Raw genomic sequence first — 23,335 nt, forward strand, 5'->3', positions numbered from 1 at the left:
TTTGTTTGACACAGCAAGCGTGTCTACATGGGGACACCCAGGAAAATTAATTCAAATTAACTAAAGGTGTGAATTTGAAGTGGATTAATTAAACTGCATTAAACCCCACGCTGAACATCCTTATTTAGCATTAAGTGGCCTTAATTGGTTTTAGCTTAATTGACTTTGTACTGCATGTGTAATACAGGAGGGGTGTAGAAAAGGATCCCAAAAATGATTTGAGGGCTCGAGAAAATGTATTACACTGAAAGACACAAAGAACTCTATCTGATTAATTCATCAGAAAAGATTGAGAAGTGTCCTGATTACATTGTATTACCTTTATGGGGAGAAAATACCAGGTACTAAAGGACTCTGTAATCTATCAGAAAAAGATATAACAAGAACCAGTGGCTGGAATTTTAAACCTGAGAAACGTAGATCAGAAATTAGGCATACATTTTTAACAATGAGGGTGATTTAACCATTGGGACAAACTATCGAAGGAAGTGGTGGATTCGCTGTCTCTTGATGTCTTCAGATCAAAACTGGATGCCTTTCTGGAAGATATGCTTCAGTTAAACACACGTTATTGGGTATAACTGAAATTTAATGTCCTGTGATGTGCAGGCGGTTGGAATAGAAGATGTATTTGTCTTTTAAATGCCAAGTCTAAAAAATCCTAAAACTCACCCGGTAACTTTGTGTTCCTTGGCAGATAAATATATATAAAAATAAAGTATACACCCATGAAGGGCCTGGATTGACAGATGAGATTTTGGTGGTAGATATCCTGAGTATATGAGTGGCAGTCTAATGAACAGATGTGCTTTAAACAGCAGCATGTTTAGAATTTATATGCTGCAAAGCTAACTAAGAGTCATAACAGACAGAAAAACGTACCTGCTTAAAAACATTATCGATAGCGTGCAGCCCACAGAAATTGTTTACAGCTAAATCTCCTTTCTCACTATTTCTTGTAATAAACTATTTTTAGTAATGAACTAGTTTAAAATAATTTACTTTATCATAATAGCAGAGAAACCATTTAGGTATTTTTTAGTCTTTAATATTTTTTAGCCTTTCAGATAAGGAACCCAAGACCTGGCCTGCTTGTGGTCATTAAGGATTCCAAGGAACTCTTGGTGGTGTCAACCTAGGGGTCCTAACCAGATTCCAGCTTGGATAGTGACATTCTGTCTACCTCAGTCTTCCTTGCAATTTCAATGACAGTATTTTTCTTCATTTTGTGCCCTAAACTATTTGTAGTGTTGATACTTTATATTACCCAGCTGCTGTGTTTCACTCTAACGTGGTTGCACTTCAGTGATGGATGAAATCTTCATTGGGTGTGACTTATATATTGATTTATACATATATTGCAAAATATTTTGGAATCAATGGGGTCAATAGGTGTTGCATAAATCTAATGTGCTGGTTATAGTGACACCCATAAACTTAAGTAGTCCTATTAGTATTTGTCAGTTTTCTACTAATAAAGGGCTTCAGACACTTTCACTGCATGGATGTAACAGGACATATTTTGTGCTCTATAGAATCTATTATCTGGGGCGCTTAGGGTTTTATCAGCTACCATAAAAATACATTAAAGTTGATTTAAAAAAAATCAACCTTGTGAGTGGTAGGAAAGTAGTATCCTTATTACACTGAGAGAAATGTGTTTTAAGTGACTTTACCAAGGCCGCACTGAGTCAGTAGCAGAGTTGGAATGGAACCCAGGGCTCTTACTTTCTCAGTCTAGTGGTAGATTTCAGGGCAACGTGGAAGAATTGACATGGTCCCATGGACATTGTTTCAGCACTTGTTTTAGCATTCATTCATACAGCTTGATATTTCATGTTTACTATTGTTCCAGGAGAAGAGGAGAGTGACTTACTCAGTTTTCCTTCCTTTTATTGTAGGGTGAAAAGGTAAACTATGAAAAGTTTAAGAATTGGTTATTGCAGAACAAAGATGCTTTCACGTTCTCTCGTTGGCTGCTATCTGGAGGAGTGTATGTTACACTCACTGATGATAGTGATACCCCTACCTTCTATCAAACTCTGGCCGGAGTCACGCACTGTAAGTAATTGGCTTTTTTTTGCTGTGTAAATGGGTATCTTTCTTATAGATCTGGCTTTTGCTAACCTGAGTTCATAACACTTAACTTTTGCCTCTTTTTGTGGTCATTCAACAAATCGCTACTGCTCTGTTAAGTTAAGCTACATACAGTTCCACTGTTGAGGAAGGTTATTTGTTGCCCAAGCTAAAAAAAATAAATTGTTTTTTAGGGGAAACAGTACTGAGGTTACAAGACTTGTTTTAATGGATGTCAACTAAGTATGTTTTTTTAAATGTTGTAATGTGCCAAATGGAAAATATATTTTCCGTGTAGCTTCCTTTTTCTAATGAACTTAAACAAAAAGTCTTATTAATTTGATTCCCTTTTATGTGCACCAAGAATCACAAATATCAGCGTAGATCTATAAATAATATTTTATAAATGTCACTGGTATCTCTTAATGTTTGCATTTCTTGGTGCAGTGAACAGTGTTTTAGCTTTAGTTTATATCTATCACTATAAATAGAGTGAAACCCGGTCTGTACTTGCATATAGGAAAGATCTCCAAAGAAATGTAGATGGAACTCTTTCTCTGAGTCCATCCTGAAGTAATACTAGGGCCATTTTGATTATGTGAGGTGCTGTTTTTTAGATCGGATGTCAAATCAAAGCCTAATTCGTTTACATTATGCTTACCCAAAATTTCTCTTCGTTTCAATTGAATTTATTCTTCTACTTTTAAAAACTACATGTATTACAGCTACCTCTGGAGCAACATTTAAGTGGTAGATAAATAATCCTCGTGTAAAGTTTTCAAAGGACTTAAGTATCATTTAGGACAGGAAGGATAATCTTTGGTCAGGCTGCTCCCAAATGTCTTAACCACATCTGGTTCATTTTGCTGTTCTGCCACAGACTTTGTGTGTGACCTTGAGCAAGTTATTTAATCTCTGTGCCTCAGTATCTAAACTGTAAAATTATGTGTAGTCTGTTTACTTAAATTTAAATAACTCCCATAAAAGCTCCTATTCTGAGCTCTAGGTGCCCTTGGCATCAGCACATAGCTTTGATTGTTGTTGATTATCCAATGGCATGTTTTCTCCTCAAATACATACAACTGCGAGGCACCAACGTGTAATACAAACATTTACATTGTGTTAATGACTAGAGATCTCAGCTGAGATTGGGGTTCCAGAAGCCGCCAAGAGTTTATAGTCTGAACAGGAAAGATACACAAAGGGTGGGAGAGGAAACAGAGGCACATAGTAGAAATGACTTAGCTAAGGTCACATGGCATGTCAGCAGTGGTAGAGCTGAATAGATCTCTTGAGTCCCAATCCGGTGCCCTATCCATTGAATCGTACTACCTCTCTCAACCAAATCAAAATCTACTGTCCCCCCAATATCCAAAGAAAACGTCTCAATATTTCCCCCCCCAAACACCTATTCTGACTTTGACATTGCCCAGATGGTTTCACTTTCAGGACATGCTGCAGACCAAGGTAGGGGAGGGGCTTTGAGGATCATACTTGTTCTATATCAAAGGGTGTTCATAGGATATGTTCGTGTTTGTGAGGTGTTCAGATACTATGGTCATGTGAGGGCATAAGTAATTTCATGGGTTCTTCAGGATCAGTGTTCCCTATTAAAAAATGAAATGGAATGAAGCTGCTCATACTGTTTTTTTGTGTATTTATCCTTGCATCTTGAAGAAGTCAAGTAGTTTGTTTATACTAGGTCTTGTGAAAATTATGAGCAACATGGAATGTGCTGGTGGAGATTGTAAACTGCATTAAGTAAAGATGTGTGGAAGGTAGCCACTTTTGGCTATTTGTGAGTGAGAAGTCAACCCAGTCACAGGCTCTTTAAAAATCCAAGTTATGTCCGCTTCCCTTAAACTAAATACCAGCCACCAGATTTGCGAACTCTGGCACTTGCACTTCTTCCAGTAGAATGTATGGCTGCATGAATGGTAACCAATGCCCTATGTAGTCTGAGGAAACTGGAACTACATCCTGCAGTAAGGGTCTGGGATTCTGTATCACCAGAGCAGCAAACTAGAGTCCTTTCTCGAGTAGATGCAGCTTTGTATTTATACTTAGCTGTGTGCATGCCCAGGACGCTGGAGATGGAGAACTCTGCTTATGAGTACCTGCCGGGCAGCGCTCGTGCCCTGTGGCCCTTGCCCCTTTCCTGCCACATAAGGGTGGTGCCAGTCCAAGCTCCTTGGTTCCCTCTCACTGCCCATGGCTAGAGTCCCAGCTTTCAGTCTCAGTTTCTGAGAAACATTTCCTTGTATGTAGTTGTTAGTAGCACCTTAGGTTACATTTTTTTATTTAGAATAATATTAGTTAGAGTAGTTGGCTGTCCTGTGTGATGCCCTCACCAGGGTTCAAGCTTGTCCGTCGTGTAGGGTGGCCAGCCCTAACAGTGATCCCCGCATGTGGTGCTTGCTGTATCTCAGCAAAGAACACATCAGAGAATGGTAGTCCATCTGCTGGTCGTTCACAGAGAGCACTCAGGTGACGAGGGACTTGCGGCTGAAGCAGCACCTGCTGGAGCAGGTCATGAGGCCCACTTCATCATCGAGGACCTCATCTGACTGGCAGTCACCTTTGGATCTGGCAAGTGATGTCACTCCATGCTCAGGCTCTGGCATTTCCCCCAGGAGGAAGAGGGGTCGTTCTCTCTTCTGGTACAGTGAGGGAAGAGCTCACATAAAATGAATCGGGACCATTCCAGGGCTCAGGGAGGCTCCTACTCATTTTCTAAGAGGAGTGCTGACCGGCACCATACTTTCTCTGGCACATGGAATGGAGGATGTCCATCTAACTGCTCCCCTGTGCCACTAAGTCTGGTTCCAGCCATAGGGCATCCGTTCAGGTTGGTGCCGAAGTCATCGGTACCAGCACTGGCTGTTTCAATGCTAGCAGCATATCAAGCAGCGTTAGACCTGTGTTGTATCTCAGTACTAGACTCTCTACTGGTTCCAGAGTTCCCTGGTGCCATAGCGTCTACTGCCTCACCCTCCGTTGTGCCCTTGGCACCTTCTGGCTGCATCACAGGGATTGTTAGCACCACAGCTCGCACTGTTTGGGCCTGAAATGGTGGAGTTAAGGTGAATTCTAGCCCCCTCTACATTGGTGCATCCTTTGGCACCGTCGTTGTCTTGGCAGCAGATCCCTTCATCGAGTTTGGTACTCCCCTTAGCCTCAGTACTGGTGCCTTTCCCAGTACTGGGTGGGAGAGTGTCTCATTTGGTACTGCCAGTGCCAAGCCCCCATTCCTCTTCAGCACCAGTGCCTTCCCTGTATTGGGCGTCAGATGAGTCTGTTTGCCCCATTGGGGTTGGCTCCCCCATTGTCACTAGAGAGCCTCTGGGATTCTTCAAGATCCATGTCAGGGTCATCTTCCCCTTCGTCATCAGATGGGCGCCAGAGATTGCCCTTGGATCCCACTGGTATTGAGTATAGGCATCTGTCCTACAGTCAGACCAAGGGCTCTTAGCCAGGTGTCTGTAGTCTCCCAATGCCTTATCCGTATGCCTAGTGGCCTCCAGGAACCAAGGAGCATCACAAGGATTCCAAGAAGTCCCATTCCTTGACCTGTTCCAGAGCAAGATTACTGGTCCTGATGGTGGCTCCCACTCCCTAACCATCTCAGCGGCAAGTGACCCTAAGCCCGTTCCCCCAGGAACCTCCAGGGCTTTTCCAACCACATCCTGTGGTGCAAGAACAGGACCTATTGCTGGCGCAACAAACGGCCTCCTCATCCTCCCTGGACAGCTCTACTGTGCTGAAATCTTCCTCTCCTTTGGTGCCTGAGGACTTTAATATGTATCAGGATCTCCTGAGGCGTATGGCTGCTACCTTCCCATTCACAGGAAGTCAGCGTTTTCAAATCCTGTGGCAGCGAGGTACATGAAAGGAATCACTTGTTTCCACCTCCTGGTTAAAGAGCCGATTCCTTTGTGGAACCTTAATATTGTCTTAGCAGCTCTTGTGGGGCTTCCCTTTGAGCCTCTGCCAGCTTCTTCTTTCTCCTCTTTATGTCAGAAAACTGCTTTTCCTTGTGGCACACACCTGCATCACATCTCAAAGAATAACAGTTACAGGTGGGTAATGCTTTTTTCTGCAGCTGCTTTAATTGCGCATAGAGATTTTTAGTTAAATATGAAAAAAAGTATAATAAACCAGTAGCGTACCCCTCTTATTTATTTTTTTTATATTAAATGCAGTTTATTTAATGATGTTCCCAGATTATCAGTTTTCGATATTTCACCCCCTCCAGCTTAGTTTTTGCCTTTGGTTTCCAACTGTTTCCCTTGTGTTTTGGACTGCAGCCTTGCACAAGAAACTTAATAGAGGAGGTTTCCTTAGTGCATGCCCTTTAAGCAGGGCCCCAAGTAGGACTGGCTCTATACCATTCCCCCAGATTCCTTGTTTTAGGCTCCCTTCATCTCCTTATCATTGAAGCTGAATAATTTTCACTTTTCTGATAACTATGTGAAATTCCTAAAAAAAAGTCTAATACACAAGTACTGTAATTAAAAAGGTGAACAGTAGAGAGAGAGAAAAAAGAGCAGACTAAGTCAAATTAATAGAATACGTAGCATAACTAGGCTGACTCTTTAAAAAATTTGTCTAGATAAGCTCATCTTGCATTTGGTTGTATAAAGTTCTTTTGGCTGTGTGTGTGTGTGTGTGTGTGTGTGTACTCACCATTGTCTATCAAAATCGCAACTTTTAACAATTACTTTGGCCTCTATCAAATCCCTATGTCACAAGTATCTCTATTTATAGGCTGTTGAACTCCTTTGATTGTGAAGGTTTATCATACTAGGGTGAGGTTACATTAACATTTCAACGCGGTAATGTCTGGTTTGGTTGGTTGTACTTCTGGAGGAAGTGAAATAGTCTCTGTTTTCCATTTAATGATTATTATCCCCCTCACGTTCGAGTTTACCTTTCAGATGTCTTAGGTGTTCAGCTACACAATCTCAATTCCGGCTTACCAGTTCCGCCTTTGCAGATATTCCCCCCCCCCCCCCCAAAAAAAAAAAAAACCCCAACAGCAACCCTCTTCTCAAAAATGTTGACCTTTTTTTGCTAGATTTAATTGATGGTGCTTTGGCACGGTAATTGTCTTGACTGAAAGTGTTAACCTTGAAACCAGCTTGTTCTCTGCCTATTAAAAACGGAAGCGTTAACACTGGTAAAATTTTAATCTGTTTGTTTCACTGCCAAAGATTTTTTTATATTAACAGATGAGCGTTGCAGAAAGTGTCCCGGGAGAAACTTGAGCCTTGACTTCAATTTTCTTTAGGAATTTTCAAGCTGTGTTGACTATACCATAGCAGCTTGTGCTGTTAACTGTAGCTACAAGTTCCACTGGGAAAGGTAGCAGAATTTTGAAGCATCATCAAATATTTATAGGTTTCAGAGTAGCAGCCGTGTTAGTCTGTATTCGCAAAAAGAACAGGAGTACTTGTGGCACCTTAGAGACTAACAAATTTATTAGAGCATAAGCTTTTGTGGACTACAGCCCACTTCTTCGGATGCATATAGAATGGAACATATATTGAGGAGATATATATACACACGTACAGAGAGCATAAACAGGTGGGAGTTGTCTTACCAACTCTGAGAGGCCAATTAAGTAAGAGAAAAAAAACTTTTGAAGTGATAATCAGGCTAGCCCAGTACAGACAGTTTGATAAGAAGTGTGAGAATACTTACAAGGGGAGATAGATTCAATGTTTGTAATGGCTCAGCCATTCCCAGTCCTTATTCAATCCTGAGTTGATTGTGTCTAGTTTGCATATCAATTCCAGCTCAGCAGTCTCTCGTTGGAGTCTGTTTTTGAAGTTTTTCTGTTGTAATATAGCCACCCGCAGGTCTGTAATTGAATGACCAGACAGGTTAAAGTGTTCTCCCACTGGTTTTTGAGTATTATGATTCCTGATGTCAGATTTGTGTCCATTAATTCTTTTGCGTAGAGACTGTCCGGTTTGGCCAATGTACATGGCAGAGGGGCATTGCTGGCACATGATGGCATATATCACATTGGTAGATGTGCAGGTGAACGAGCCCCTGATGGTATGGCTGATGTGATTAGGCCCTATGATGATGTCACTTGAATAGATATGTGGACAGAGTTGGCATCAGGGTGTACATTGGCCAAACCGGACAGTCTCTATTACAGACCTGCGGGTGGCTATATTACAACAGAAAAACTTCAAAAAGTTTCAGGATAAAATTGAAATACAAATTTTGTCAATTATTTACCTAGTAAGTATAGCAAATGAGGATGAGAAAAAGAAAAAGTGCCCGGGCTGTAAATATCACATCAAATATTGGAATGTGGAAAATTGACTAGAACATACTGATGACAACCAGAAAATGGTAAACTATTCTGCCGCTGACTATTGTGCACTATTTCTTTTCTATGATGCTGTTGATGATTTCCCTAGTGGTCCCAAAGGTCAAAAAGAAATGTCATTGTGTGATTTACACAATACAAATTCAGCAGGAATGAAAATATAAATGGGTTGACTAGTTTGGAGATGATTGTATCAGAGCATGAATATTTTTTATGTTCTGATATGCACAGAGTGTAACTCAACTTCATTATTCTTTAGCAGAGATTATTTTAACCATGTGTTCTTAATACAGTTGCCCTCATAAAATGAGTACTGCTGTGAGAGTTGTTTTTCCTGTGAGTGGAGACCGACTGGTGCTTTTTGCTTGGATATTTGCCTTTGGAGAGAACAAGTCACTGAAAGGATATTTAAAAAACAAAAGTAAATTCTGTTAGCCAAGTATAATGCAAAGTTGCTTATTTTCAATTCTGCTTTAATGTAATCAGTGAAACTTTCTAACCAAGGTTTGCTAGTCTATTTCCTGGATGCGAACATCCAGCTGTTATTTCATAGGATGCCCTTTGCAGGTACATTTTTTAAACAGGCTCCAAACGTTCTCCCCTCTTATTTTCCATTAAACTTCTTGAATAATGTGGCATGGACATGAAAAATTGCTGTGATAAAAATAGTGGAAGTTATTAACATTGATTTAGAAACACACAGCAAATGTTTATTGTAAAGCATCAGTGACTCCATTTAGATTTGTTTAATGAGCCACGATATCAAGGAAACATAAAAAGAATTACAATTTTTCACTTGTAAATAACATTTATGTTTGAATGCAGATGAGTTTAATTACATTTCTCAGCACAATTATAAATGAAATTTTGAAGTCACGGTAAGTTGCACACACTTGCCATTTTTAATCAAATTTTGTTCCATTTCACCTAAATCATAAATATTCTACAATGGTAATTATTTCAGTCGAAAGCTACCAGAGTAATTTTGTGATTTAATTTTATAGGGTTTAAAAGATGTTTTGGGATAAGAAGAAGAGAGAAACTTTTAGCCGTGTGTGTGAGAGAGAGAAATATTATTTGTTTTGCAGTGGTTTGAGGAATATAACACTCTCCTCCTAGTGAACAAACTTTAAATGTCTCTCAGTTGTGGAGTATAAGACTGTGTATTCCATACCTCTTGATTTTTAACATGATTTTATTGAATACTGAATGTAAGAGTAATAAGCATATAAGCAAGGCTATAATCCTGTCAAGGAGTTCTAGCGACATCATAAATCAGGAGTGGAGCTTAGCTGCAGTGTCAACAGGTCTCTTAATTGGCATTTCTTTGTTTAACATTATTGCATATCTCTCTTTAATAATGTATGGTTTTATATTTAAAACACTGTTTACATTCCATAGTCTACAAAGCAGTGTTAAGAATCAGGAAGTATATAATAACTTATTCTGCACTCCAAACAGAAGAAAATTCAGAGTTTGTAATGCTGGCCAAGTGCTCAGTGGGAAGAGAATGTAATACCCCTCAAATCACTGCAAATAATTAATCATTGCAAATGAAGTTTCTAACATTGTATGGCCACTCCCAAGAACCAAATACAGTATTTCATGTGGCATTCTTCGCCACATGAGACTTCACTAGGCGACACACCTAGGCAGTTCAGTACTTTACTCTGGCAGCAGGGTTAGAACAGAGATGCTCCTGCTCCAAAAGCATAGGCACCTACCACTTGGTCTAAAGGGAAACTTTCGTTAGCTGTTCTCAGTATAGGGCCTTATCACTGAAGTTCTAACGCCTTTATACTGGTCAACTCACTATTAATATAACAGTATGCCATTTAATACCGCTTTGCTTTTTACTCCAGTGTTTTAGCCTTCTGTGTTGGTACATGGATTATGAATGCCTAAAATTCTTCCTCTAGTTACAGTTAAATAAATTTTCTACTTTTCCTCCTCTACTTGTTCCTTTACTCTTTGGTAGGACCTACAAGTGCACTAGGTGCTTCTGATTTACTGTGGCTATGCAGAATGGCAATGGTTACTCTTTTTTTTTTTTTTTTAGAGGATGAGTTATCCCTGTAAATGCGCTTAGATCTTTTTAAGTCCGTTGGGGGGTTTTCAAGATGTCTCTATAAATGTAAGGTGTGGTTATTGTTTGTTTGGTATGGGTTTACAGTACCTGATTGATGAGACTTCAGTATGTTCGCAATATTTATCTATAAATATATTGACTCAGGAGTAGGAAAAAATTCTGAGGTAATCCAGTCAGCTAGTTATATAGTCCTTAGTTCAATAATGCATTATGCACATGCCGAAATTTAAACTCATGAATAATCCCATCTCTCTTCAGCAATGCACTTGAGCATGTGCTTAAGTTCAAGTGAAGTGCTGCACTCCACCGGATCATTGTCACTATGCATAAGCAAAACTGTTTGGATGACTGAAATTCAAATGTAGAATGTACAGCAACTATCCTGATTTAGAGAGTCATTGTTACATGTACTGCTGCATGTGATATCTGAACAAATAGGAGCAGGTGAGTCTGTGGAAGTTTTTTCCGACAAGTCTGATGTTGAAAGTCACTAGTTTCCAGTGAGTGATTACAGAGATCCTCTCTTGACCCTGTGAAATGTCTCAGCAATCCTGTCTGCCCAAAAATTTGGTTAATTTAGCTTGTCTACAAGAGAAGCCTTAGCTAAACCACAGAGCTAACCCTCTGACTGAAACACAAACGGGTGGTAAAAGAGAGCATATGTTTGAAACAATGTTTGGTGAAGGGCACTGTTTCTGGAAAGAGTGGGTTTAAAATCCTGTACACTTTTATGCAAAGATATATTAGAATATGGGCCTGTAACAGGAAAGGAAAATGAGATGCCTGAAATTCTTAGTCAGGACATGTTTGTCATCAAGTTAGAGCATTTCTATTCCTCTTAACATTGATATGCACTTGCATCTACAACATAGGTGCTTAGATATTAAGATGACTGGCACAGCGTAAGAACCTGAATAAAACAGGAAATATATTCCCTTGCTTCTACATCTTGTTTTGCTTGATAATGAAAAGGAAAGGATATTTTAGCAAGCTTTAGGCCAATCTGAAAAACCCCTAACGTGGTTTAATCTTCATCTCACCACCTTGTTATCCTCTTAGCTGCTGGGTCATTGTATGTCACTTTAAGCTGCTCTCTCTGCCGGAGGCCCTAGAATCTTCTGTTAATTTGAAAGTGACAAACAACTGCGTTTGTACAAAAATACTTTTGTTCAGTCATCCGCTGTTTGGGTAGCAGCCCAGCTATTTGGAGACGAAGAGCTGTTTATGTGGATGAGAGCTGGGTTTTACTTGAAGAATATTATGGTGAACAGTAACACAAGACGATCATTAGTTAAAATGTTGGGAATATGGTATGCTTCTGTTGTTGTGAACCAGAGAGAATTGTACCTTTAGGTGGGTAAAAATTAATTGATTTTTAGAGATGTGTTGAAATACTCCATAACATTAGTGTACTTGTATACAATATTTAAGAAGCAGATACAAAACTGTATGAATATGGTCTTAGTTTTTTTCTGTGCATTAATGTGAATAAGTTTCAAACTTCAAACTTTGAAAAATAGATAAAAGGTGGCAAGGGCCTTGACTTATTAAGCTCATATCAGCTGTGAGTAGTTTATACTCTATGAAGGCTGTAATTTGATATGCACTTGACATTTTTAACATGGCTCTGATTGTAGTTGTTGAACTGCTGTTAAAAATAACTTGCCTTTTAAAGTATTTTACAGATCTAAAAAGTGTTCATCTTTAAAATTAGCCAAAGAAATAAAAAACATTAAGACAAAAGAATTTAGAGCTATAAACTATCAATGTACTATAACTTTGTGCAAAAACAATGACTATCCTTTTTTATCCTTACCATGCTTTAAATGTATTCCCCACCTAAGAATTTAGATGACCGTAGTAGTTTAGGTTAGTATCTAACATAATGAACTGAGAACACACACTTTGGGACTCTGATACCAAAAGCTCTTTGGGGCAGGTACTACCACTTATTATATATTTGTACAGGCTCTAGTCTAGTGGGGTCTCCAGATATAAGTGTCTCATACTTGAAAAATATATATACATGCTATTTGACCTAGGCTACCAACCTATTGTATTAAATTTCAATGTGTAATAGATGTGTATCTTGGCGTATAAGGCTAGAATCACCAAACATTTATGAAGTGTATACTTACACAAAAAGGTTAAAAGTATACAGCGTGGTTGTATAGTTGCTGTGCCCAGAAATTTTGCATCTATATTTTCATTCAAGGCTGTTGCTATATTGTGTTTTCCTTGTATATAGAAAATAAATTCCTGTCTGTTTCATCATTAACAACATTGTTAATTTGGTAGCCCAACTCCTTTAAGACCTGATTCAACACCCATTAAAGTCAATGGAAAGATTCCTGTTGAACTGAATGATTAGTATTTTGTATTTGGAGAACCAAGATGTAAAATTCTTTATCCATCTGACTGTTGTTTAGGAGATACTGATATTTCAGATGTTGTACATGTTGTGCAAAATCTTTTACTGTGTTCATTATTTTCAATTACAAAAAACAATACAATGACGACGTACTGTTAATTGCACAAAATAAATAGCGGATATGAAACAGTGCTAAGGATTAAAGTCACAAAAAGTAGATAACTCAGAATTAATGACCGAGGACTACAAATATCTGGGCCTGCATCTTCAGAGGTTACTGGTGATTTTGGTGCCCAATTTTTGGGTGCTTAACTTGAGACTCCTTCAAGAGAGACCGTGTTTTCAGAGGATAAATGCTTAACCGTTGTAAAAAATGGTTTTTAAATTGGGCACCCAGTTAAAAAAAAAAAAAAATAGATCATGGGAGGCATTTAAGTTTAAAAAAAATAATAATAATAAAAAAAAAACATGAAATTACAACATAAAGTAAAAAATATAAGAAGGAATATATCCTGTGCATTGCAGTTGGATTTATAAGGTTATATGCACAGAAGTTTATTGAAGAATTTTGGACAGTCTAATCACTAACCCTCTCAGACTACATGTCCACATGTATTGTAATCAATAATCCTTCAATTTTATATAAGTGAAATTGATGGAGAATTCTACAAAGCATGGTTATTTTGTAAATGAAGAATGTTCTACTTTGTTTTATTTTTGGTTTCTAAAATATATAATGTGTGTAAGTCTCATCAATACCATGGACTTGTCTGGCTGGTGTTACCTGTGTAGCAGATTTCATATTCATTTTATTAGTAATCCTTTTAAAGATGACAGTTTGAAAACAATCTTTTCAGTGACCTTGCTGTTCAAAGCACTGCTTGACAAAAATGCAGATAAAACATTAGTTGGTAATCATTCTTTTCCAAGGTTAAATTGGCACAAGCAATTAAGATAACTTTGAAGAAACCAAGTATGCTAAACATGTTTATTTTTTTTTTTAAATGAAACACAAGCCATTTTAAGTTTCCTTTATTTTTGTATCTTGTCAGTCAATTTACCGAATAGTCCTTAATTAAACATAAATGTTGCCGATGCCTCAATAAGCATTTTTATGCTGCCACTACCTACTCTTCTTAGACGGTAGATGTTTAGACATTGTGTTAACTTCCTGATCCTTTCTTATGTAATTGTCAAGTGTTACCAGCCACCCATTAGATCATGCATCAAAACTGGCCGGCTTGTTATACTTATATAGTTACTTATTTCTAAATAAGGGTAGGTTAAAAGAAAAGGAACTAATCTATATGCTGTTTTTAGCTCCTTAAGTAAATAGTGTTTGCATGACTTATAGCAATCAAAGAAAACTAGGGACAACATACATGCAGAAAAATGTTCATAGAAAGCATAAACTTGTCTTTCTCATTATCTAAATAATCAGAGAAGTGAGGTTTTTTTTACCTACGAAAGCTTATGCCCAAATAAATCTGTTAATCTTTAAGTTGCCACCGGACTCAGTGTTGTTTTTGTGGATACAGACTAACACAGCTATCCCTGATACAGAGAAATTGATGTTACTCTTCAATTTTCTACACTTGCTCAAAACTTTTTTTTAAATTTTTATTTATTTATTTATTTATTTTTATTATTATAACTCTCTCACACAGGGTAGCCCATTTCTTCTAACCTGTTCTTCTCTCAAACATTTACTTTTGGTTTTTGAAGCTACAAGAAACGTAGAAAAATTTAATACTCTGCTCCTTCCGAGACCTCTTCTCAATACACCAGCACATTTAAACCTGTAAGAAAAATACACCTTCCCTCAGCTGTGTCTTCTCTCCTCCTGACAGATTCTCCCCTGTCTGTTTGATCTCTAATAATCTTAGACCTGTATCTTGGTGAGTTAGCTGCCTGACAATCCAATAATGTCATTCTTTAGAATGTCCCAGATCTTAATTCTTTGTTCCATCACAGTTGAGTATTCTAGGGAAACTCAAGAGACTACTTGCAGCTACAATAGTTTGAAAACATGTAGTTTACCTATTTTTTTGCCTCTTGATTCATAACTAGAATCACCTTCTTTTGTATGTTGTGTATATACTCAGGTGATACGGAGGATAAAGGCAAGGACGCGTGCCTGGAATTTTCACTGGCAAATTACAGGGAAAATAACTTGTACTTACAGGCACACCTAAATCTCTCATCCTGGAAGAGAGAAACCCACTCTACTATGAAACACCTCTGAGCTGGAAGGACATTTAGGTTGTTGCCATACAGCAGGCATGCAGAACATCCTGTTTTTCTTCTAGGCACTAGGTGCAACCATTTTGCATGCTCATACCCAGGATGCAAAATGCTTTCACAATGCGCTCTGGAAACAATCTGAGAGGTTTGGGTGTGATCTTGCTCTTTCCAGAGAGCTTAATTTTTGTGCAACACAAATTTTTTATTCATGTTTTTAAAGGGAAAGGATAAACCTACATTAAATGAAGGTATTTGCTTTTAAACTAATCTTCGGAGTGACTGCTTTAAGCAAATGAATCGTGGGTCTCTTCTGTCAAAACACTGTCATCTTTTGCAATTTTGTGGTTTAACACCCACAAGGATTTTTGTTTTTGTTTGAGACCAATCCTCTTATTCCAGGTTGTCCACTGTTTTTACTTCTCTGGATACATTTCATGGACTGCAGTGGAATATAAATATGCATTTCCCATTTTCTATATTGGAAGCTGACTCTCTTATGATTGTCTGAATTGAACAACATTAAATTTCAAACTTATGTTCATCTTTGGCTCCTCACCCTAATGAACCACATCTCTAGCTTATGAGGTGATAGCCTGTAGTTTTGGAATTAAAATTTTTTAACTCTTTGTCAAGTAACTCATTTATTCTACCTTATTGGAATTGTGTATTTTGAAGCCAAAGTTCTAAAGATGAAATTTGGTGCTTTTTTTTTTTTTTTTTTAGTTGAGGTAGGTTGTTACGGAATCACCTAAATATTGTATTTAATTTCTATAAACCCTAAGATTTTTACAATTAAAAAAAATTAACTTGGTAGAATGTCAGTTCTGACTGTATACAATAGGGAGGTACTTAGGAAGGGGACACAGACTCATAAGGGACATGAATTTTAGGGAAAGGAAATTGGAGGTAGCACAATGGTATATGTTGCTTGTGGAGGATAAGGTGGACAGTAGAAATTGGCCTGCCTTGCATGCGTGAACAGCTGAATTCTAAAAATGGAAGAGTTGCCTGTTGGGCTTTCCTGTTCTACGCATCTGTCTTTCTTTACTCTGCCAGCTGTGGCGTACCCTCAATTCCCATATCTTGAGGGATAGGGTCCTTAGTGCACTTTACTACCAGATTGATGGGAAAACAATCCCAGGTGCAGGACAGTATGGGCTGCTTTCCAGGCACTGGATCTGTTGATAAACGAGCGGAAGTCAACCCTGGTCCTGGTTCAGAGAATAGAGTTAATCAGGGAAGTGCTCAGTTCGACCCAGGCCAAAGCCTTCCTACTGGAAGCCCATTTCCAAGCTATGTCAGAGCTGATTTTCCAAGGTCACCAACTATCCAATAATGACCGCTCGGGTCTGCCTCAAACTATTGGATCACAAGGCAGCATCTACCTACGTGGTGCAGTATGCAAGGCCATGCCTCAGACCCATACAGATGTGACTGGTGTCAGTCTGCTCCCTGACGCTACGTGGACTCAATACTCATTACCCCGCCTCCAGTCCATGATTTGCTGACCTGGTGGAGAGACCCCGGATCCATAATGGAAGGGGTAACCTTTGGGCCCTTCAACCATTGGTAACCCTAGTCTCAGACATTGCTAAAGTGAGCTCCCCACCCCGATGTCATGGCATCTGGTCCCAGGAAGAACTCTCCCTGCGTATAAGCATCAGCGAACTTAGGGTGGTACACTTGACTTACCAGGTGTTCCTTCCCCAAATCTCAGGCAAAGTGGTGCAGTCCTCAGGTGTCTTGCATCAGTGTTTTATATCGACAAGTAGGGAGCGGCTTGATCTTCAGCTCTGTGCCAGGAGGCCCATCAGCTATGAAACTTGTGTGTGAAAAATGCCATTTACCTTGAGTAGCCTCCCATTTATCTCCCGGGAGCCTGAAACACACTGGGGGATTGCCTCAGCAGATCCTTTCTCTCACCACGAGTGGTCTCTTCATCCAGAGGTCGTCAGTGTCATTTTCCAGAGATGGGGGCTTCCCCAGGTGGACCTGTTTGACACCAGACAGAACAGGAAATGTCATGAGTTCTGTTCGCTGCGTAGGCACAGCCTGGGCTCCCTCTCTAATGCCTTCCTGCTCTGTGGGCAGACCACCTACTATATACCTTCCCACTGATCCCCTTGGTTCACAAGGCCCTCCTAAAAAATCAAACGGGACAAGGCGAAGGTTATCCTGATAGCACTTGCATGTCGATGCCAGCATGGGTTCGGCATGCTTCTGGACTTCACAGTGGCAGCTCCACTTGTGCTCCCACTCTGCCTGGACTTGATTTCACCCAAATCTCGCCTCTCTGCACCTGGCTGCATGGTTGCTGCGTGACTGAACCCTGAAGAGCAGGCCTGTTCGGATCAAGTTCAGCAGGTCTTGCTAGGTAGTAGAAAGCCTTCCACTAGGGCTACCTACCTGTCCAAGTGGAAGCGTTTCGCTTGTTTGGCCTCCAGATAGAATCTCTCTCATTCCTGATCTTCTCTGCAGGCTATCTGCTCCACATAAAGCATCAGGGTCTCTCATCTATTAAGGTTCACTTGGCAGCTATCTCAGCCTTCCCACTCTCCAGTGCAGGGCAGATCAGTGTTCTCCCACGAGATGATGGTCAGGTTTCTCAATGGGCTGGAAAGACTCTAGCCTCAGGTTCATGAACCAGTCCCCCCTATGGGACTTAAACCTGGCTCTGTCGAGGCTCAGGGGGCCTCCCTTCGAGCCGTTAGCATCGTGGTCTCTACTGCTTCTCTCTTGGAAGGTCGCCTTCCTGGTGGCGATCACATTGGCCAGAAGGGTCTCAGAGATCAAAGCCCTGACGTCAGAACCCCCTTATACAGTGTTCTTGTACGGTGACAAGGTCCAGCTACGCCCTCATCTGGCCTTCCTACCAAAGGTGCTGTTGGAATTCCACAACATTTTTCTGCCTGTCTTTCTAAAACCTCACGAGACCATTGAGAAACATCGGCTTCATACGTTGGATGTTGGACGGGCCCTCCCCTTGAGAGAACCAAGTCCTTCCACAAGGTCACGCAACTCTTTGTAGCAGTAGTGGAAAGAATGAGAGAATTCCCAAGAATCTCATTCTGGATAGCCACCTGTATCCAAGCTTGCTATGAGCAGGCGAAGGTTCTGCCTCCGGCCGTCATAACTGCTCTTTACACAAAAGATCAAGCTTCGTCAGCAGCATTCCTCACGCAGGTACCAATCCAGGACATCTGCAGAGCTGCAATCTGGTCATCGGTTCAGACCTTGGCTTCCCATTACGCTGTCACCCAACAGGCCCATGACGATGCCAGTTTTGGGAGAGCAGTGTTGCAGTCAGCATGTCCATGAGCTCCGAGCCCACTTTCAGGGGTCCTGCTTGTGAGTCCCCTAGTATAGAATGGACATGAGCAAGCACTAGAAGAAGAAAAAACAGTTACTAACTTTTCATAATTGTTGTTCTTTGAGGTGTGTTGCTCATGTCCATTCCATGCCCCACCCTCCCTATCCCTCTGTTGGAGTTACCAGCAAGAAGGAACTGAGAAGGTGTGGGGCAGGGTGCGCCCTCTGTACCGGCATGTAGGTGCACAACTCCAGAAGGCGCGAGAGCTGGCCCATCGGATACCATTCAGGGGAAAAATCTCCAGCAACTGCATACGGTGCACACACACCTAACGTGGAATGGACATGAGCAACATGTCTTAAAGAAAAACAATTATGAAAGGTTAGCAACTGGTTTTTCTTAGCATAATTGTTAGCACTCTCCATGTGTCCTTTTACCAAGTTTATTTTATGTGCACATTTTCAGTATATGGTGGCCAAATCTCTGTTGCTATAAATTACAGCAGTGAATGTCCTTTGCCTAGTTTATTCTATTTGTGAACTCAAAGGAATAACATGAATATTTTCAGTTTCTAAATGTAATTTGTCATTCTTAATAGTCAAAAATTCAAAAGCTGGTAAGTAACATCCAGTTCTAAAGATTTTTACTACATTTCTCAATGTATATAGAGCCGTTCCATGTTGTTCATAGATAACATTGCAATTGCATATTTTTGAACAATTTTTTTCTTTTAAGTATCAGAATTGTGAGCTTAACACCTATTTTTCTGCTTTTAAATTTTACCTTTTTAAAAACCTAGGCCTCAGCCTGGTGAGTATGCAATGATAGCCTTAAAAAAGCTGTAAAGATAAAAAGCATGGTCCTGATTCTGGAGTGGGGCCAGAACCCCGGGAAAATTTCTTCTCGCCCTGCAAGGAATTTCCTGAGACATAAAAATATGCAGCAGGTCACAGAGTGGCCTGGAGGCAGCTGTGGGAAGTTGCTGTAAAGTAGAGCAGTCCAGGATAAAGGCCCGTTTAAAAACAAATCCTTACGTTTGTTATTGCTACACTCTAGACTATGAAAACCGTGAAAGAATTTTAAAAATCATTTACAGGATTTATGCTGCTGTTTTGCTTTTTACATGTCACTCTCCTTGGACAGTGAATAACTAGACTGGTTGTTAGTGGATGCATCAATGCAGTATTTATTGTGGGTAATGACAATGCTAATATAATAGCTGTTTTCATCGCCGTTGTAATGGGTTCCTGCACTGATCATTCTAACTGCTCTGATTGGAATATTATGGTTGTATTGAACGTGCAGTGGAGACAACAAAATAGTTTCATTGTGCACATTTTTCTCGTTAATTTCTTTAAATATTTTGTTGAGGGATACCCAAAAAAGACAGGAGTCCAAACTCTGTGCTTCAAGTGTAATCTTTTTTTAATAATTTCTACAAATGTGCAGTGTTGAAGGTAGCTTTGAGTAGTTTGCTCTACATTACATGATATGCCTGCTGGGCTGTTTAAAATTAACGTGAACACATTTTATGTGATTGTTACTCTTGTGAGCTGAACTGGGCAGAGTAAATTTAATACAACTACATTTTTCTTGTGTCATTCACCGCTTTTCAGTGTAATGAAAAGCACCAATGAGTGGTGTTCAAGAAATACAAACTAGCAACTTCAATCTTAAGCGCTGATCCATAACTATTTTTAAAGTTTGCAAGTTTATTCCACTATTTTCCCAAAATCTATATGCTGCTTATGGTAAACCAAAAAGCAGCTGGTGATTGCATTCATAGGGCAGTGTAAGTTGCCTGTCAAAATCCAGTGTTGGCTTGGGGAAGTGCTCCCTTCTATTAACTTTTTGCCATTAAGGCCGACCAGATTCTTATGTCTGGAATACTTATTAGCCTATATTGATCCACTAAAACCAGGAGTTGAGGCAAAGGTGAAATGTTAAAACTGCCTCTTTTTGTTTTTCTTCCTTTTTCAGTCCTTGTGACATTGTTTTGTTTCTATAGTCTAACCAGGCCAAATAGCTGAAGTTAAATCCTATTAGAAAGCTGGCATGGTTTTAAGGGCTTAGAACCATCTGGGAATGAGATCACATGTGGTGTTTCTTAATATAGGCAGCTTTGTTATTAAATAGATATTTGAGAAATACTTAATTCACACCAACCTAAAGCACTGTTGACACGCATCCTTATACCACATGGGTAAAATGCTTTGGGGAAAATATTTCTTGAACATGTTATTTCTTCAAGCACAGAAATTTATCTAAGACTTCAGTTTTCTAGAGGCTGCTGTTTGCATGTGGAGTTTTACTCTTGCTTTCTTGTGGAAACCTTTTACTCTTCCCATTGGCTATTTTAAAATTTAATTGATTAGTAGGGACTTTGCATATTTATCTCAATCATCTGACAGTTATCTTAAAATTAAAAAAAAAAAAAGAGTAGAAACTATCTAGTTGTGCACGTCACTGGCCTATGTTAATGCACATTCTTGTGGCTGTTTTCTCCTTCACCTCTTTCCCATTCCTTGTTATTTTCATGACTACATCCTGTCTTCAAATTAGTATAATCCTTGCCCTGAAGAGTTCGAATTTGAATTTGGGCAGTGGGGCCCCACTACTCATTGTGTCTCCAGGTGCTTTTGTAATAACAACAATAAATAAGAAAAAGAAGTAAAGGCACACAATTTTATAGTTTTAAATAAATATTAAATGTAGAAAGATAGCAATGTCTAAATGTAAGTTTAAGTTATAGTTGTATTAACCGTTAGTTTTAATTTCACAGTATTCGGTGTAGGAATTTGTTCTAGCTTTAATGTACAATTTTCCAACACGAGTGCCTCAAAGTAGCCAAGTCCTGTACTTGGATGTTCATTATACTTTGTGTATAAATGCTCATTTTACATCCTGATTTCAATATTCAAATGTGCGATGTCCTGTTAAGGACCAGCGTGGAGAAAATAGGCTCTCTGTGCAATTAGACATCTGTGTGTGTGGGGGGGGGGGAGGTTATCAAATAGAACAAGAGACTTCAGCAGACTCAGCAGCTGGCAGAAGTTCACTTCTGTGGTGCCTTTGAGCGTGTGATATCAAGACAGATCACAATGTAATTGATTTTACTCTCTGGAGTAACTGTGGTGATGTGCAGTAATTCTGTAAGTGAGGAAACTCTAAATTTAGCTTGTTTCTCCATTGTTACTATGAACTTGTAGGTGCAGGAAACAGGCATAAAATTATTCATTGTTTCTCTTTTTAAAGAAATAATCTGTTTTCATTGTGCTGTTTTTTAACTACCTGTATGAGTTGCAAAAGTTTCTGTCCAAAATATTCCTACATTTGCAGACAAACAAAATAGATTTTTAAACAACTTTTCTATGTATTCATAAGTGAATGTTATAATTCTAGTATCAGAGGGGTAGCCGTGTTAGTCTGGATCTGTAAAAAGCAACAGAGAGTCCTGTGGCACCTTTAAGACTAGCAGATGGATTGGAGCATAAGCTTTCGTGGGTGAATGCCCACTTTGTCGGATGCAAGACGAAGTGGGCATTCACCCACGAAAGCTTATGCTCCAATATATCTGTTAGTCTTGAAGGTGCCACAGGACTCTCTGTTGCTTGTTATAATTCTAGTAGTTTCTTTATAAGTATCTAAACAATCTTCAGTATGCATTTTCTTTGTATTGATATAAATTAAGTATTTGTTTTAAAGACCTTGTTCTGCTTGTCAGAGATTTACTTTTTGTTTTGTTTTTTGGATATACAGTGGAAGAATCAGACATCATTGATCTTGAAAAACGATATTGGCTTTTGAAGGCTCAGTCAAGAACTGGACGTTTTGATTTAGAGACATTTGGCCCTTTAGTTTCCCCTCCCATTCATCCATCTCTGAGTGAAGGTATGGGACATTGATAAAAATATTCATTCTATGAAGTTGTATTGGTGTGAGGCTTACGGTACTCTACTCTAATTTCATCTCAAAAGTGCTTATTTGTAGAACTCCAAAAAGCCAAGCCCTCCTACAGATGCAATATTGCTTTCTTAGTGTTCAGAAGAACACATTTTTCATTCATTTTTTGAAGCTTATATTGAGAGAAGATTTATTTCTCTCAGTTCCAAATACTTTAAAAAAAAAAAAAAAAAAAAAGATAGAAAGCAGTTGTGAATGCCTGCTTGTTGACAAGAGAAAGTAGTTCCTCTGGGGCGCATAGTTTCCTGAACTATCAGGAAAGCTAGCAAACGTTCTGATCTGTGTTGTGTACGTTACTTTGATTCCTTGAAATTTCTTTATTGTCATTACTGAAATTCTCTAATGTGAGAAATTATTCCACTGTGTCTTTAGCCAAGAGTATGGAAATGATTTTTTAAAAATGCCAAGTAGTTTAATTTGTAAAATGGATGTTCAGTGTGCTCAGTTAAAATGTTGTCCTACAGTCAATTAAAGAGACCTTTCTTTATAACAGCTCAAGATAAAGAGGGTGAAAGCGACTAGTTGGCTCAGAAGCTTGGTAATGGGATACAGAGCCATTCATAACTAGGTTGGCCCTTCCAAGTCCTAGCCAGGTTGGTAGTGACTGAAGGTTGTAACCATCTAATAGCTGTTGGGTGCTCCATGTGAATAAGTCAGGTCTCATTCCACTTCTTTATGAACTGGTGTCCGTATCACAAAAACTACCACAATTGTCACTATTTGGCAACGTTGTTGGCAATGTCGTTAGGGGCTAAATATAGGGGCGGCGCATCGCAGCTGGATTATATTATTGTAAGTCCCCAACAAAGCAAAAAAACAATTGAAACCATGTTAGAATGTGCCCCCTAAATGGACCATGGCAACTCAACTTTCCCTTCTCTCCTAGAAGTGGTGTGTATACCAGGTAGGGCATGTTAGTTAGGACTGATGTGGAGA

General features: G+C 39.3%; 1 protein-coding gene across 15 annotated transcripts in view; it reads left to right on the plus strand.

Moving 5' to 3' along the window:
- The window catches only part of USP32 (ubiquitin specific peptidase 32), a 147,251-nt gene that overhangs the window by 63,739 nt on the left and 60,177 nt on the right, over positions 1–23,335 (plus strand). For all 15 annotated transcript variants that reach the window (XM_042857885.2, XM_042857888.2, XM_008178815.4 and 12 more), the window contains exons 5-6: positions 1,902–2,061; positions 22,196–22,327. In XM_042857885.2, the coding sequence (XP_042713819.2) occupies positions 1,902–2,061; positions 22,196–22,327 (292 nt within the window). The remainder of the gene's footprint in view (positions 1–1,901; positions 2,062–22,195; positions 22,328–23,335) is intronic.

Source organism: Chrysemys picta, chromosome 19, assembly GCF_011386835.1.
Source record: "Chrysemys picta bellii isolate R12L10 chromosome 19, ASM1138683v2, whole genome shotgun sequence".
Classification (NCBI taxonomy): domain Eukaryota; kingdom Metazoa; phylum Chordata; order Testudines; family Emydidae; genus Chrysemys; species Chrysemys picta.